Source organism: Marmota monax, unplaced genomic scaffold (assembly GCF_021218885.2).
Source record: "Marmota monax isolate L192 unplaced genomic scaffold, Marmota_monax_Labrador192_F-V1.1 WCK01_AAM20220418_F8-fsc00081, whole genome shotgun sequence".
Classification (NCBI taxonomy): Eukaryota; Metazoa; Chordata; class Mammalia; order Rodentia; family Sciuridae; genus Marmota; species Marmota monax.
In genome coordinates, this window is record NW_026695234.1 from 2,922,953 (window position 1) to 2,939,708 (window position 16,756).

Sequence of the window (16,756 nt, forward strand, 5' to 3'; positions counted from 1 at the left end):
ACCAAGTGCACCAGAACACTCTGGCCCATCCACCACCCCACGCCCCCTGCTGCTCCCTTCCTCCTCAAACAAAAAGCCTCTTTCTGTTTAGTGCAATTCTTGTTTAATTTTTCTGATGGAATGTGGTCAAGGAGATTTGGTTCTAGAATTAAGGTTTAATCACAAGAACAGCTTAAATGAAACCTTGGAAAGCTCAGTGTCCCACAACAGGCGGAGGCTGGAGATCATTAACAGAAATCTGTCAAGAGACTGGAAAACAAGTATGTTGCCCAGTTTCTTTGCCCAAACTCAATGAAGGTCTGATGTCAACAGATGCTGCAGAGGAAAAAGGTTATAGTGAAGAATTCAGGCATAAACTTGGAACAAATAGATAAGTGCTTCTCAAGTTTTAATGTGCATAGGAATCATCTGGGGCTTTTGTTAAAAGTGCAGGTTCTGATTCAATAGATCTGGGATGTGGGCCTGAGATTCTGCATTTCCATCAAGTTCCAGAGCGATGCCCAGGCTTCTGGGTCACGGGCTGCACTTTGAGAAGCAAGGGACTCAGCCATCTCCCACATCTCTTCTGACTCTGGCTGCACAAGCCTGCATGGTAGAATCTTCCCTACTGTGGACACAACTATGCTTGAGCACACACACAATGCCTGCAGCATTGAATATGTCTATTTAATTAATTTGGGAGAACATCTGTAGGGTCTCATGTATGGTAGGTGCTTAAAACACATCTGCAGTGAATGGATACACAAATAAGCTGCATAACAGATGTGTCTATGTATGGAGCTAATGACTATGTGGGGTTTAGAGGCAAGAGTGCAGCCCGGCAAGGCATTTCAAGCTCTCTCAAGGAACTTTGAGGCCAGCCTCACAACACACCACATGAAAGGGCTATCCTGCTCATTCTTTGGTTGCTTACTTAGCTCAAAACAACCTGATAAATTTTCCATCTTGTTCTTCATTTTGTTTCTCTTAATTTTCCTGGATCCAACCACATTGCTTATTCTGTAGTTATGCCCTTACCTCTCACTTCAGAATGACACACATGCATAACCTCAGGGGACCTAAAGCCTATCTCACCAATGGACTATGTAATGTTCTTTCCAGCCTCCTATGAGAATCCCGGCCAGCCCTCATCACACCTTGTCACCTATCCCCCCCCTTCCCAGCTGATGGGTCCCAGTTGGCTGCATGGTTTTGTCAGTGAAGTACTGGATTTAAAGACAAGCATCCTAGATTCAAGCCAGCTTCTCTACCTGTTCTGTAGCCTTGGACAAGTAAGTCATCTGCTCTGAATCTCAGTTCTGTCTTCTATATAACAGGAGTAATCACTTGACCTCACTCAGGTGGGACAATTAAGTGAAAAAAACACATGTGAAAGAGCCTCAGACCAGATAAGAAATAAATGCATTTCTTTTCCTTTTTCCTTGGTTATTGATGAACATTTCTAGAATTGGTGTTTTACCTCAACTATATTAGTTATGATAAACACCAACTATTGTTTTACCTCAAATTTCTCAAGGAAACTTTTATTTTTCCAGTATTGAGGATTGAACCCAGGGACACTTAATCACTGATCTACATACCTAGCCCTTTTTATTTTTGACAGGATTTTACTAAGTTGCTGAGGCTGGCTCAAACTTATGGTCCTCTTACCTCAGCCTCCCAGGTTGCTGGGATTACAGATGTGTATCACTGCACTTGGCTTCATGAAAACTTTCGAAACACCTGACACCTGGATTAAATGGGTTAAATCACTAGACTATTACCAGGTGCATCCTAAGTTCATTTTGTAGTTTATTCTGCTATCTTGAAAGAAAATGTCAGCCAATACATTTCTTAAACAGGCCCATAATCTGTAACATTAATAGACATCAATAAAATCTGACAGTAAATAGAGTACGTGTAGGTTTATGAGTTCCCTGAGTGAGGCTTCCAGCTTGCAGAACTGCTAGTGTAAGAATCTATGGAGTTGAGAGTGTAATCTGTATTATTACTTATGTTTATTTGCTTGATTTCTGGTTCATATTCAAGAAGTTTTCTCTTTTTATCAAATAACATAGGGAACTATGGGAAAGATGAAAAGGGCACTAATATTCACCAAGACAGGCTGAGTGTGACATGCTGCTGTAAGGTATCTGGCCAAATTATGAAGTTTAATCTTCACGATAATTCCATGAATAGGAATGAGAAACCAATTTTATGAATGGGATCACTGTGGCTCAGAAAGGTTAAAAAAACATATATTGAGATACCATGGCCAGAAACCAGAATGCATTCCCAGGTCTGCCTGATTCTAAGACCAAGCTCATTACATTCCACAGGTGTAAGAGAATCCTATAATTTAGACAGCTCTGAGTTAGGTCAAGATCAATAGAAGGGACATGTCTATGTAACCACAAGGATGTGCATGGAGGTATCAGTGCTCTCACATAACCTGATGGCCTCAGTTCTTCCCCTGATGCCTTGTACAGGACAAACCTATGCAGCAACTGCTCTCAGTGGTGCACATATGGGGAAAGCCTGCATGTCAGACTCACTTGGGGAACATGTTCCAACCCCTACTCAATTACAAGAGCATTTAAACATGTCTACCCTTATCTTCTGGTGGAGGTACTATCAGCAGGAGAAGGCCCAAAGTGTGAGTATCCTTCATAAAAACCTGGGAAACCTTTCTGGAAGCCAAACATCTCCACCCTCCTATAACAAAGCTGGACAGCACCCAGTCAGCGAACAACACCAGAGCCTTACTGCCTGTTCTCAATGACCCTTATGGACTTGGAATGGATGGATCAGTGAAACCCGCAAGTAATTTGAAAGCCATCTCATACAATCATGTCAGTAAACTTTCACAGGGGACATTAACAAATAGAAAAATTAATTCTAGTGTTCCCATCTCTTCTTTCTTCCCACTGCTAATGGAGATGTCAATCAACAAAGAAATGGCCAAGGGGCAGGAAGCAAGAGAGAGAAGGAACAAAAGGCCTAAAGAATCCACCCAGGGCATCAATATGCCCTTTAATAATTAGAATTAGCCTTTGATAATGAATCAATTAAATAAACAATCAACGAGCTCTTTAATAATTAGAGTTGAGCTCTGATCACTGATTAGTGGAAGCATTGGGGTTGGCTTTTATCTTTCTTTAGCTTTAAGACTGCCCACCTCAAGTCACTGTTAAACTGGCTCTAGAAACAGGGGTTACTGAATTCAACACGGCAGTCAGTGGTTGTAGCTACGCTGGCCCTGCCTGGATGAAGCTCCCCACAGAGGCTGCTCTCTCCTGCATACCGACTGGCATGCCAATCCCATAGCCCTTGGTGTCCAGCAGGCCCCCGATCTGAGTGAGGTTGCAGTTTCGCTGCCGATAGTACTCATTCATGGTGGACTCCAACAGGAAGGCATAGTTGGAATTCAACACCCTGGCGATTCCCTCCTCTGTACTCTTCACGAACACACTTGGCTGCTTGGAGTACATGTAATTCCACATGCGTTGGTAGGTCTGGTAGCGGGAATTCTGGAGAAAGAACAGACAGGAAGCAGGATTGGGAAAAGAGAAAGGAAATGTGGGTTTAAAGAGGGAGGGAATCAAAGCCTTAAACTGCTGGCCCTTCTGCCACTCCACCTCTCCCCTTCAATCTCTCAGCTCAAGATGTTCACTGTCACTGAATGGTGGCCAAGGAGGGACTTGTGTCTTTACAGAAAGATCAGAAAGCAACAGGGTCCCCAGGCACTGTGAATTCTGTCTCCTGGTTTGATCTTCGGTTCTGCCTCATCTACCCCCTAGAGAGGTCTTCTATTGCCTACTTTCATTTTCTGGTAGAAGAATTAAAACTCTGGTTGCATCCCTTCATCATCCCTTAGTTTGGGGCGGTGAACTCAGGTTCACTAAGACTTATACAGAGACACCATCTGAAAAACCAGTGCAGGTATTTTTATCCACCCTAAAGCAATTTATCAACCACACGGCCAACACTGGCTTCTATTTTGCCAATAATAACAAAACAGAATTCTGAGGGTCTATCCAAACTCTGCATTTACATGATGCTTTCTCTGGCCTCTATGTCAAAAGGCACAGAGACTTGTATGAAAAACAAAAAACTGAAGGCCTTGATCTCATTTCATGTGAAAATGAACTTCTTAGATATTAGGTTGGTTGGACACCTATTAGCCCCAGGGGAAATCTGCTTCCCTTGAGCTCTTGAGGCTTATAAAAACTACTATTTTGTCTGGCCTGGTTCTGTCAGCCTTGGTGATCAATCAGTTTTGCCTGTCAGCATGATATTGTGGCAGCACCTCCTCCTGAGCTTTGCAAGGGAATCCCAAAGAAGCCAAGAGGGTCCCTATCTGAGGCCTGTCAGTTTGGGATCAATGACATCAGTTCTTCCTTAATCTAGTGTTGCTCAAACTTCAGTCATTTGTGTAATATTTTAATCTTGCTTTGGTTAAGTGCTACCCATAAAATCTAACTTACTTCTTAAAATTTAAAGATGCCTCATCCTATCCAGTGATGTAAATAAAACTACTGGTTTGATTCATAGCATATATATTTTTTCCTAATGCACATAAAATAAACATGAAACTATTACAATTTTTAAAATGTTCCATCACATTAAGCTTCAAATCACCTCAAGTGCATGTATAATGTTTCAGGATGGGCTGGTATGAACCCAAAGTCCTTTGGGGACCCCATTCTGGGGACATTTTGTGGAGCAAAAGAAAAATGAGCCCCATGTGGACCTTCAAATTAGATGTTCAAAAGAGATAATGAGATGAGGAGAGATGTTTTCATCTCCAGTGGACAAACATCTCAACTTTATTCTGCCCAATTCCCAATGTTGGTGAGCAACCAAATGGGGTTTACTTGGAAGAAAGTCATGCTGGAGCCTCCGTGAATTGTGCCATACTCAATGGCGGTCTGGTCAGCCAGGTCATCCACTGACTCAATGGGCACATCCATGCGCTGCACAGTCAGGAAGGCTGCCAGGTTGGCCGTGTAGGATGAGATGATGATCAGCGTGAATGCCCACCTACGTAGGAAAAGACCAGGAAGTCATCACTGCACTTTCGGGAGCCTTGGCCCCCAAACCCAGACTTGCTATGGCACAGGAGAGACCTGAAGAAGCTCTCAACTTAGTGGGGGAAGAGGAAGGAGGCGGAGCATAGGATGTCAAGAGAAATGAATTGAGTTGGTGAATGTTGCCTGGAAGTAGACAATTGATTTTTTTTTCTTATTTCTGAAAGGAGGTGATTATTGGTTGTTATTCAGAAGATATGTTGTCCATGCACATGAGATAGTTGGGGGGCTATGGGAAATGAGCCAGTGAATGAGCAAAGGGTGCCAGTCCTGAGCCAGGCCACCTCCCCTGCCCCTCACGCTGAGGTCAACCTTCAGATGTGCCTCTCCAGGTACTGACCACCTGCCATGAGCTACAACCACCACCTTATAGAATCCCTACAACTCAGGGAGGCACATTTCCTTTCTCTGTTTTACAGATGAGGAAATGGAGGGTCAGAGAAGTGAAGTAGCTTGCTAAATAACGCATTGATAAATTCTTATTTTAGAACTAGTTCTATAACTCTTAACAGCAGAAAATCTTTCATGGAGATAGACTGGTGGGAAGTATCTTTGAACTGCTAAAAAAGTTGGAATCTGGAAACAGTCTTACAACAGTCATGCTATTCCATACTAGAAGATTATTGTAATGAGTAGCTAGAGCTCATTTATAATTGGAATAATTTTGCGATGCAGGCAGCATATACACTAAAGTCATTAATGACAGTTTGTTCGCGTTGGTAGGTTAAACAAGCTTTTCCCATCTGGTCAACAGTACAGATCTGCATACTGATCCCTTTGTGTGTGTATAACAGGTTTGAAGATAGATCCATGCCCAGTTCAGGTTAGAGAAGCACAGATTCTGAATTAATGGGGTCTGAATGCCTTTACACATTATGAACTCAGCACCAGTTAAAGCACAGTGTTTGCCCCAAGACCCAGCAGCTGGCAGCCACTGGATGGATTTTCAAGAGCAAAAATTTCCCTTGTCTCTTTTCCCACTGTCACCAAGACCTGCTAGCTGTCTCCCTGGGGGGGGGGGGTGAAGTAATAGGGGAATATACCAACTCAATGAGCACATCGATATGCTGGACCTGCAGGGAGGTGAACTGGTTTTCTGTTCTGGTCACATTGCACCTGTGAGATTGTGGGGGAAGTCACTGGCCTTCTCTGAGCTCATTTGTCTAATGATAAATAGACAATGACCGGACTATGTTTGGGGATAATAATGCCAGCTCTGCCTGTCTTTCGGAGTTGTGAGATCAAATGAGGTAGCATATCCTTGAAGACTAGATGGATGGGAGACAGAAATGTAGAGGAAGGCCCTCGGCCTCCATATGGGATGAAAGTCACTGGGCCACCTCCTTACCAGGTGACCCTCCCTGCTCAAGGCCTGCTGTCTCTTCCACTCTGGGAAGCTGTTTCCATGACCATGCCCAGGAACAAGCCTGTGCTCTGCAGCTACTTAGTGGCTTTGGTGAGAACTAGGGGTTGATGCGCCCTGGGCTGGGTTGAGAGCTGACCGGCAAGTCCCCTCAGCCACGTGGCTACACTCTGGCATCTGTTCCACATTGGACAGTGTGCGGCTGTTTAGGTTCCTGAGCACTAGGGAAGGGGTCACAGAGCCGACGTGACCAGTGCAAGCCCACTGCTTGAGCTGAGAAAGCAAACGATGCTATCTCTGGCGGGTCAGAGGGGCACCATCAGTTGTAAAGCTGGCAGTCTTGTGAGCAACAAGGCATTTTCTTTCACTTGCTCTGGGTGAGGAGGCCATGTAGAACTGACCCAACCAAGGCCCTCGTTTAATAACTAAGAACTCTGAGAGGCAGAGGGGTACGCTGACAATTTGGGATGAGAGGCTGATGAGGGTCCCTCACAGTGGCTCCCTTTCAGTGCTGAGCCCTCTTCCCAGTGTGCTCTGAAACACAGTAACCAAGCCGCCTGGGGCAGCTATGTAGGGCAGCACTGAATGGTGGCCTGTGGCAGGGAAGCTCATAGGACTCTGGCCTCTGAAATTGTCTGGAAGAGGAATTTCCTGGGGTGGGGTGAAGGGAGTTTACAGGTGGATGAAGTGGGCAATGGGGCCCTACCTGTATGAATAGCAGAGAACTCTCTGGAAGGCAGGAGCCCAGAGAGAAGAAAATTAGCATCCCTAGCTGACAAGTTCTCATCTCCCAGGCTTCTGCCCAGGCTGCCTGTGACTGTCCCTGCTGGACTATCCCTTCTTCCTGGGGACAAGGGCCCAGTTCTCCATACTGACATAATCAGTGACTTCCTGGCAATGTCTGGTAATAGGTGAGATCTTGCCCAGGAGGTTTAAATCCCACAATTATAACTTATCAAGGGAAATGAAGACTCCAGATTGGTAGGGGCGACTGTCCCAGCTACTACACAGCCCCAGAGGCAACTCCAGTACTTCTGTCTGACCTGCACCAATACCCAAGGATGGAAGCACCACCACTTTTCCTTTTCCTTGGCTTAAACAAGCCAAGAAGGAGGCAAGAAGACGGAGGCTGTAAGTCATGTAAGTGATAACTGCCAAACCTGCAGTGGATTTTTAAGAGAAGACCAAGACTTGTATTTTGTGAACTTTCATCTCTAATCCACATACATATATTTTTCATTTCCAGTCTAATAAAAATTATTAGTCTCATATATTCATGTAGAATTCTCAAGTTTTCAAAGAGTTTTCCCACCCATTGAATCATTTGTCCATTTCTGCATTTTCCCACACTTGCTGAGGTGGATGGGTCAAGCCCCAGAGGTAAGAGCAGGGCCAAAGCCTGAGAAAGCCAGGAGAAGGGGGCATGGTGTGGCAGCGTCCTCCTGCAGGGATTTCCTGCTGCAGCATCAGATTTGCATAAATCTGCATATGCCTTAGTTGGCGCAGCCACTTCAACCTCAGGTTTTGCCAGGTCAAGAAGTTATCTTTACTTTGCTGTGGGCCAGCAAGTGTTTTCTCGTCTCCTCTTCCTTCCAGTCTTGGCTCCTCTCTCTATCCAGACCACAGAGGCAGAGAAAGGGGAAACAGAGAAGTGAGAGTGCACACGGCCCCCACTCCCCACCTTGTGACCTGGCAGAAGTGACCTCAGCTCCCAGCGAGGGTCTGCTGAAGAGGCAAGGCTTCTGAACTCTCCTTGGGGCTGCTAAGGTTCCTGCCTCCAGCAGCTGGGGCCAGCCTTATCTGAAGACTCCCATTGAGTCCCACCACCCCTTGAGACCTGGCCCTGTCCCATCCTGGGACCTTACCAGACTCCACTAACACAGCGGGTGGATAAGGCGCGAGGGGCAATGGTGGAGCCCTGCTGCATGAAGCCCCCAACCGGAAACCAGAGGCTGTTGCCAAGGGAGTACTGGTTCACCAGGAGGTTGCACCGGCCCTGGGCACACGGGTGTGGGCTGTACCACTCGTAGGGCGTCAACCTGTGGGAGAAAAGGAACAGACTTCAGTGCCAGGGAGGATGGGCATGATGGGAGGGTGCTGGAGAGGCGGGAGGTGCACTCCATTCTGGCCTCACCTCTCTGCCTCAGGACTGGGCCTTGTCACCTTGGGCCAGTCATTCCCCTTTGCTGGACTTGGATTTTTTCCCCATCCAAAAATAAAAAAATATAAAAATTAATGGAGTAGTTGGATTAAGTTGGTGGTTCTCAAATGCTTTTTCTTTAATTAAAAAAAGCCATACTTTTAAACACTTTTTTCCCTTCAAACAAATTCTGGTGCAGAACTTTCATATATAAAATAGATAAAAGTGGAGGCACCTGCCTGGAAGCTGAGAGTATCAGGGGCTGGGCCGTCTGGGAAGTCGCTTGTTCTCCACCTCAAGGTGCTCAGGGAGGAAACTTAAGGTCCTATAGGACCATGGTTTGAAAACCCTCAGCCTATTTCTATCATTCTCAAACTCCAGACTTTATATTAGAGTCACCAAGAGGCTTGTTTAAACACAGATCACCAGGCCCTACCCCACAGCCTCTGAACCAGTAAGTGTGGGTGGGGCCTAAGAATCTGCAAGTTCCCAGGTGATACTGACCCCCTCCAATTCAGAGTCTACGCTGATAATAACCAGCTCACTCTTGTGAGATGCAGCTTCCCAGGGCCCAGCCCTGGAGATTCTAAGACACTGGGACTGGGGAATTCAAATGTTTAAAAGCTCCCTCTGTAACTCTGATGATCAGATGGCTTTGGAATGGCTGCCTGAGAGCTATAGGTTTGAAACATTTTCTCTCTAAAATCTTACCCAAAAGTACAATATATAAGAAATAAAAGTCCAGTGGATCTGGATGAAGAAACATTAAGGCCCCAGAGCTCTGGCTGGCCCCAGAGCTCTGGCTGCCCCCAGAGTCTGTGGTAGGTCCCAAGGGCCTTTGCATTCCATAGAACCCTGTTTGCAAACCACTACCTTAGGATAGAATATTCTGGGCTAGTTTATCGTGTGTGTGTGTGTGTGCTTGCTCATGTGTGTGTACATGTGCGTGTGTGTATGTTTACGCTGTATGGATAGACTCTATGGATAGCCCTTTAATACATTTTTGTTATGTTTTGTCCATGCAGGATCCTGGGGTCAGTGGGTGGGAGTGGGGCAAGGAAGAAGGGTGACATAGCCCCTCAGGGAGCTTTAGCTTCCTCTGGCATGGTGTGGCAGGCTTGTGTGTGCATGTCTGGTAACCAAGCCCCAAGACCCTTTTCAGGGCCCTGGAGGTGACCTGAGAGCTGTGGCGTGCTCTCAGGGGCTCAGTCACTGAGAGCATCACAGAGCGCGGCGCTGGCTCCACCGACAGCTTCCTAAAGGCGGCAGCAGACAGTGCTGCGAAATGGAGAGCGGAGTGTCAGACAGTGTGTGAGCTCCCGCGCCTTGCCAGCTGTCACTGACAACAGATACTTGACAGTGGCAATGCCTACAGGCCCAAGAGAGGTAGGTGGCACCCGAGCAGCAACTCAGCCCCTCTACCAGGCTGTAAGCAGGGCCATTCTTTGTCGGGTTGGATCTTCTGGCCCAGACGGCTTTCCCAATCATGGCCTTATCTCCCTGGGAAGAGCACTGATAGGGTGAGGCAAGTCATCTTGGGCAGGATGGGAACTGCGCTGGGGTTAAGCACACTGAGATTCTTTAGGCCTCAGGACCCCGATACCGCCCGTCCTAAGTGGAAAGAGCACGTTCCCCGTGATCCTGGAAACAAACACACCGGTGGTGGGGAAGACCCCAGCCTGCAGAGGTGGGATGCACACTAGTGGCCCAGTGCTGTGGGATGGAGGCAAAGGAGTCCACTGAAAAGACACCTGCAATAGAGCCTCCATCGAATTTCTAGGAGCTCATCCTGAACTATTCTCCACTCCCACCCAACGGTCCTTGGTGACCCTCCATTGCAGTAGACTGAACAGACAGTGGGCACTTGAGTGAGTGGCCTAGGGCCACTAGGGCTTGTTCCACTTCTGGATATAATTCAGCTCTCCTGAAGCCCAGGCTGGCTCAACAGGCCGTAAGCTCAGAGAGAAACAACCCTCTCTGCACATTCTCAGTAGGACATAGCTTGGGATGCCCTTAGGTTTCTCTGTAGGGCTAGAGACAGCCCCTGGCTTCTGAGGAGAGAGGAGGGATTATCCTCCCCAACTGCTGATCTGAACCATTTGTTTCCACTCAACACTAACTGCAAATGCTTCCCTCCATCCTGTCCTCTTGCGCCTGCCACCCTCTATGGTTCTTATTGAACAGAACAGCTGTGTTTTCAGGGGCAGATTCAGGCTCTGTGCAGAGGAAGTATTCTCCCTGGCCTATGTCACTGCAGCCTCCAGTCCCCCCACTCTGAATTTGCAGGATCCGTTTCTTGTCATTCAGCACTTTGTGGTGGATTCTGGCAAGGATTGATGTCAGGGCAGCCAAATGCATAGTACTTAATCAGAGTGATCTTCCTGCCACCTTCTCCCCTCCTCCCTTTCCTTAGTCTCCTACACAAGCAGGGGGCCAGAGACCAGACAGCAGGAGGGGACAAGAGTCAGGGGTGTAGAAACAAATCCAGACAAGCTCACCTGTCTGTACTGTGCAAGTCAGGGAACACACACGAAGATGGATGGGTGGGTAGTGGGAGGTCTACAGCTGGGCAGAGAGCATTTCAGGCCCCCAGTCCCTCTCCCAGTCCCCTAGTTTGGCAGCAAGGTCCTCTTAACCACCCATCTCCTCCTCCCAACCCCCCACCCCATGCAGTTTCCAGAGGTGGACACGAGGTGGCGGTGTGAGGACAGGGAAGGGGAACGGATAGTACCGAGCCACGAGGAAGAGGACACAGCTGACAGCCAGATAGGCTAGGAGCATGAAGAGCCAGACACCGGGAGAAAAGGGGTCCAGGAAGGAGAAATAGCCGGGTCTGCGTCCCTAGAAATGGAGATGAAAACAAGATTCACCATACACATTCAGTCAAAATGGCCCTTGGGCAGGGCAGGGCAGAGGGTATGGCGTGTATAGGTTTGGCCCCAAATTTCTTTGGGTTCTGGGTGATTAGTTTAAATGATACAGTGGGATAAAGGGTTAGTGGGGGCCTCTCCAGAACACCTCCCACTCTAAATTCAGCAGACAAAACAGCTTGTACCAGGAGAGTGGACCAACCCCCTAGTGCCACTCACTACTGCCAGTGTGCACTGGCTCAGGCAGCACCTGTGGGCAGAAATGAAAACTGGATGCCAGCTCCCTGTCATTTTTTTGCAAGAAAGCAAACTGGAATAAAAAGAATGGAGTTAAGCTGTCTGCCTTGCCTTTAGCTGTGTGGCCTTGGGCAAGTCCCTGATGGTCTCTGGACGCAGCTGGAGCTGGGATAGATCAGAACCAACTCACTGGTGGCCTATGAACCACATATAGCCCGCGGACTTGTTTGCTTATTTGTTGACCTAGCCATGTTTCATTTTGTATTAGTTGCCAGTATTAAACGATTAGGAGATTTCACGTAAATAGCTAGATTTCACATATCTAAGAACAAACAACACGGGAGATCTAGCAGCACTGGAGCTGAACGGTGCTGCCACTGTAGACAGCGTGTTGTCTCCAGCTCCTGCCTGATGACTTGATCCTGTGCCAGGCTTGCTTTTCATTTACTATGAAATCACTGGGCTAGATATCCCCTAAGGACCATTCTAAATGGAAAATGCTATGCTTTCATGATCTCAGGAGTCCGGGATGTCAGTCCACAGATAGGACCGGAAATCAGCGTTAAGCTCAGGTATTCTATGAACAGGTGAGCTTCCAACCTCAAGATCATATTTGTCGTGGTAACAACCTGCCATCAATATCCAGGTGTGTCATTTTTACCCTGGGGTCCTCTGAAACACAAATGGGAACCATCTATGCCAATACTGAGCCGAACTCAACCAGCTCTCAAAGCTTGCATAATTCACAAGAGGCCAGAAGAAGCTGAGAAACTCCAAGTGACAATATTTGTCCCCTTAGTCACATGTGTGGCAGGTGGGAGACAGTTGTGCAAGATCCTTCTGTCTTTACACAGACCCAGTCATGGGTGATTTTCACCTTCTCTTGTGGATGGTTTTTCATTCCTTTTCAGAGTGCCAGTGGGCACATTCCTGAATCAACTCGGGAACAGTGTATTTTATCCTTTGGGACAACAGACCAGAGGGGGTACAGAGAAGACGTCAATAACTCATCCTTGCCAATGGGGCAGCCTTTCTTGGGTTTTGTGGCCTTTTAACAATGTGACAGGGACATCTCAGGTGGTCCTTCTCAAACTGGTTTTCTTTCACAGTATGGCTTAGGCCAGAGAACAGCCCTTTGGAGAAATTGCAATTATTTTCCTTGTAGTGCATGCACAGGCCACTCAGGTCATCTACTGGGAAAATGAAACAATTTGAGGGACAAGTCCCACTAACTAAGGGAAGGGAATAGGAGAGGAACGGGGAGAAGGTCATGTGAGCATGTCTGATCCCATCATTACATAAATCCTCTAACAGAAAGTAAGGGGCTCAAGAGCAGCAGAATCAGGGTCCCTGCTTGGTCATTCTGGTGTCCATCATGGGCTGTGTCTTCTTCATCATCCCAAGAGCCAGTGTCAGGCACAGAAAAACACAGACAGTACAGAAGGCATAGGCAGAGTCTGGAAGGGGACAAAGGATCTGTTCCTGTCTGAGCTCCTACTGCAGCAGAAATCACTAGCTGGTCTACTCCTGGGGTCCCTCTTAGCCCTAGACTTTCTTTGGGAAAATGTGTGTGAATCCCATGTTCTCTGTCATTCAGGACTATTTCACTTTGTATCTCTCAGCTGAGAAATATCCAGGAAGAAAAAAAAAAATCTTTTATTGTTGTTTTCTGAATCTGAAACCCCATTAGATGCTCAATGTCAGAAATCTATACCTGATTATATCACAATGAGTGAAATTGAGGAAAATGACAACACTGTTCAAAGCTGCCATATTTGGTTATGGGTGATAAGGAATGATGCACAGCCGTGAGAAAAAATCTTGGAGACTAAAGTTATAAAACAGAACATCACACAAACAAGGACCAAGACACAAACACAGCTCCACCAGGAACGTATCAGTCCTGTTGGCAAGGCAACATCTGATTCCACATGTGATTGTCTGACGCCAACCAGAAGAGGAAGGACTGGGCAGTCATTTGAGATTTGGGTCTGGGGTTATTACAGCCTTGGCTCAGGCCATTGAGATGATGCCAAAGAGAAGTGCGCTTCTTGCAGGACTCTGAATGCCTACCATTTTTTTTTTCTATGCAGTGCTTTAGATTGCTTCCTTCCCAAAGGACACCTGAGTTACCAGCACTTGGAGCAAATCAGGTGTCACATGCCATAGGCATTTCTTCCAAATAATAGTTTTTCCTGAACACCAAGGATGTATGATGGTGATGCTTTTCTTCTGAAGAACTAAAAAAATGCTTCCCTATGTTTTCTTGATTTCAACACCCAATTTTCCATACTGACAGATGGAAGAACTGAGTCCCAGGGAGGTTAAGTGCCGTGCTCCAACAACTAGTGATGGCTTCAATTTCTCTACTTCTCGTTCATCAAGCTGTGCCATACCCTTTTCATTCAAATGGCAGCTGTATCAAATCTTTCTCTCCTTTTAATTTTGCAACTTGTTCCAATAAACTCCCTAATTAATCCCACACCTTCCCCCAGTGCCAGCAGAATCCCAACCTATTTTATCTGAACCCCTTGAAGTAGTCGTGTTATTTATTTATGCTCATCATCGTTTACTGTGACTCTGTTGTATTTATAGACATTTGTATTGATTTCTACAATCAATATAACTGCTGACTACAAGTTGGGCTAGTTCCTTCTGGTGAATACAACCACTTTGGAGGTAGATAAGTGGTGTTTTATATAGATAAATAGATGATATAGATATATGCCTCAATGTCAAAGACAGGTCAAGCCCGGCTGGCAGAATTGAATATTAGATGGCAGCAAAATTAGAACTAGTTCACTAGATTTTGAACTGTGGTTCAGACTGACCACATCAGAGTCAGCATCCTTGATGCTCTTTGATGATGGGAGAGACCCAAAGGGCTGGTCACCGACAGACCATGATTCTGGTGTGTTCAAGTCCTTTGATAACAATGTAGCAGTGGGGCTGCCCATAGAGCTGAGAGGCACTAAACTCCTCTTACATGTTAAAAATTCCTTCTCTCCTTAAAACACATCCTGTTAACCCACTGTTACCTTGCTCTGTCTGTACTAGAGGAAATGGTATTGTGGTAAAAGTGCAATCACTTTCTCAGAGTCTGGACCAAAGCTATGGGCCCTAGAACTGGGTAAAGCAGAGCAGGTGGTGAATTAAAACACAGACTCTGGAGCCAGACTGCCCATGACTGAATCCTTGCTCTGCCACTTCCAAGTTGTATGATGTTGGACAAGCTGCCTAACCTCCTGGTCTGTTCCCTCTTCTGTAACATGAGGGTAGTGATGAAACCTACCTGGGGTTGTTCTAAGGATGAAGTAAGTTACCATGTGGTGAGGTGTACATGTGTGTGTGCTTCCCTTCTTCTATCTAATGGCAGCTGGGAGTAACTTAGAAGGGGAAGAGGGTATGTGACCAAGGAGGGAACGTCCTTTTATACTCAGGCATTCCTCAATGAACAAAAATACTATCTCCTGCCCTAGGGTGACACTAAAAATCCTTGAGGGACAAATGTCATCTGGCTACAGTCATTTTCCATAATTCCTGGAGTTTATATGAGTTGTAAAACATGCATCATGGGGGTTCCCCTAGGGCTCTCTGGGGAAGCAATTGGGGCAATTGCAGAATTTCTTCTGGAAGAATGGCTTTTAACAACCAACATTTAGAACTCTGTTCCATCTTAGCCTTCCCCAAAAAACTCACCAGCACAGTGGATCAGACCTGTGGCTGCTCTGTTGGATCTGTGTAAGGGCTATGTTGCCCAATTTCCTACACAAAAACTAATGATATCAACTCTCTTTCTTCCCTGTGCTCTGTCCCCTCCCCAGCATATCAATGACAGAGGGTTGTCACGTCTGTCATGTGATTTTTGACTTTAGTTCTAAATGGTAATTTTTAGAGAGGTTTCCTGTTAGACAGTCAACTTCCAATAGTGGTCAATGGTCAACAAAATACTCTCTAGGGCTGAAGAGGAAAGAAAACAGTCTCTCTATGACTCTTGGGAGACATGGAAGAGGGTAATTCTCAACCCACTGCAGGAACCCACAGACAGCCTGCCCAAAGGAGTTGGCAATGAATCGTCTTATGTATTTCAGTTTAGCATGCACTCACCCTGGACTCCAAGAGAAGAAAGGAAAGCAAACAATTAATTCCTCTCCACCTATAACACCCAGATGGCTTGTTGCCTACATGACCCACAAGCTACCATATCAGTTTTCACTTTGCTGGTCGGGAATCTAATGTGAGGAGACCTATGTTCTCATCCTGGCACCAACCTTGACTTGCTGAGTAGTCCTTGGTAAGCCACTTGACATATTTGGGTGCCATTTTCTTCTTCTGTAAAATAGAGCGCCATGATCCCCATGAAGGGAGAATGTGAGGATTACTAAACTAACGCTGATAAGACACCTTGAGCTTCTTGAGAGAGAAGCACTTAATAAATAACCAATATTAAAATGATTATACATTCAGGGATCCATATTTCCATTAGACGGGCTATCGTGTTACTTAGCGTTAAGGAATAGAACACTATTCATTTTCTATTTCCTTATAACACAGTATTAAGGAGTATTAGAAATGATTCACTGGTTTACTTAGCACTGTTCTCCATTTTCCTAGACAGTCTTTCTGAAATGAAACAGACCTTCTTGGAAAAACGAGTAATATATCCAGCAAATGCTGTAATTAATTTAATGTTGGCATTTATTTCTCTCTCACTTTTTAATCACTGTCTGATTTTTATTTTTTAACTTTCTTGAGAGAGAAAAGTCTAGCTGTAAGTTAAGAAGAGTAAGAACATTTTCCGTTGCTTAATCAAAGATAGAATAGGATGCTGGTATAGAGGGGAAATGGTCAGCTCATATTTTTTAGTGAATTTCCAATGCTCTGGCTGGACTGGGACCTGACATAGAATCATAGATAGTGTCCTCCAATAGGAAAGGACTTATTTTTTTAAAGATCATCCAATGCATGTCCTTGACACTGAAAGAAAAGTACCCGCTAGCCATGGACCCACTTCCTGCACACAGGTAGCTGGAAACATCTGGGACGTAAGAGACAGAAAACCTGCTTGAGTGCCCCT

At 45.9% G+C, this 16,756-nt stretch overlaps 1 protein-coding gene across 2 annotated transcripts in view; it reads right to left on the reverse strand.

Annotated features, from left to right (window-relative positions):
* The window catches only part of Grik4 (glutamate ionotropic receptor kainate type subunit 4), a 408,987-nt gene that overhangs the window by 16,059 nt on the left and 376,172 nt on the right, over positions 1–16,756 (reverse strand). For both annotated transcript variants that reach the window (XM_046438798.2, XM_058577098.1), the window contains 4 exons: positions 11,304–11,413; positions 8,298–8,471; positions 4,857–5,022; positions 3,284–3,509 (listed from right to left, as the gene is read on the reverse strand). In XM_046438798.2, coding sequence (XP_046294754.2) covers positions 3,284–3,509; positions 4,857–5,022; positions 8,298–8,471; positions 11,304–11,413 — 676 coding nt within the window. The remainder of the gene's footprint in view (positions 1–3,283; positions 3,510–4,856; positions 5,023–8,297; positions 8,472–11,303; positions 11,414–16,756) is intronic.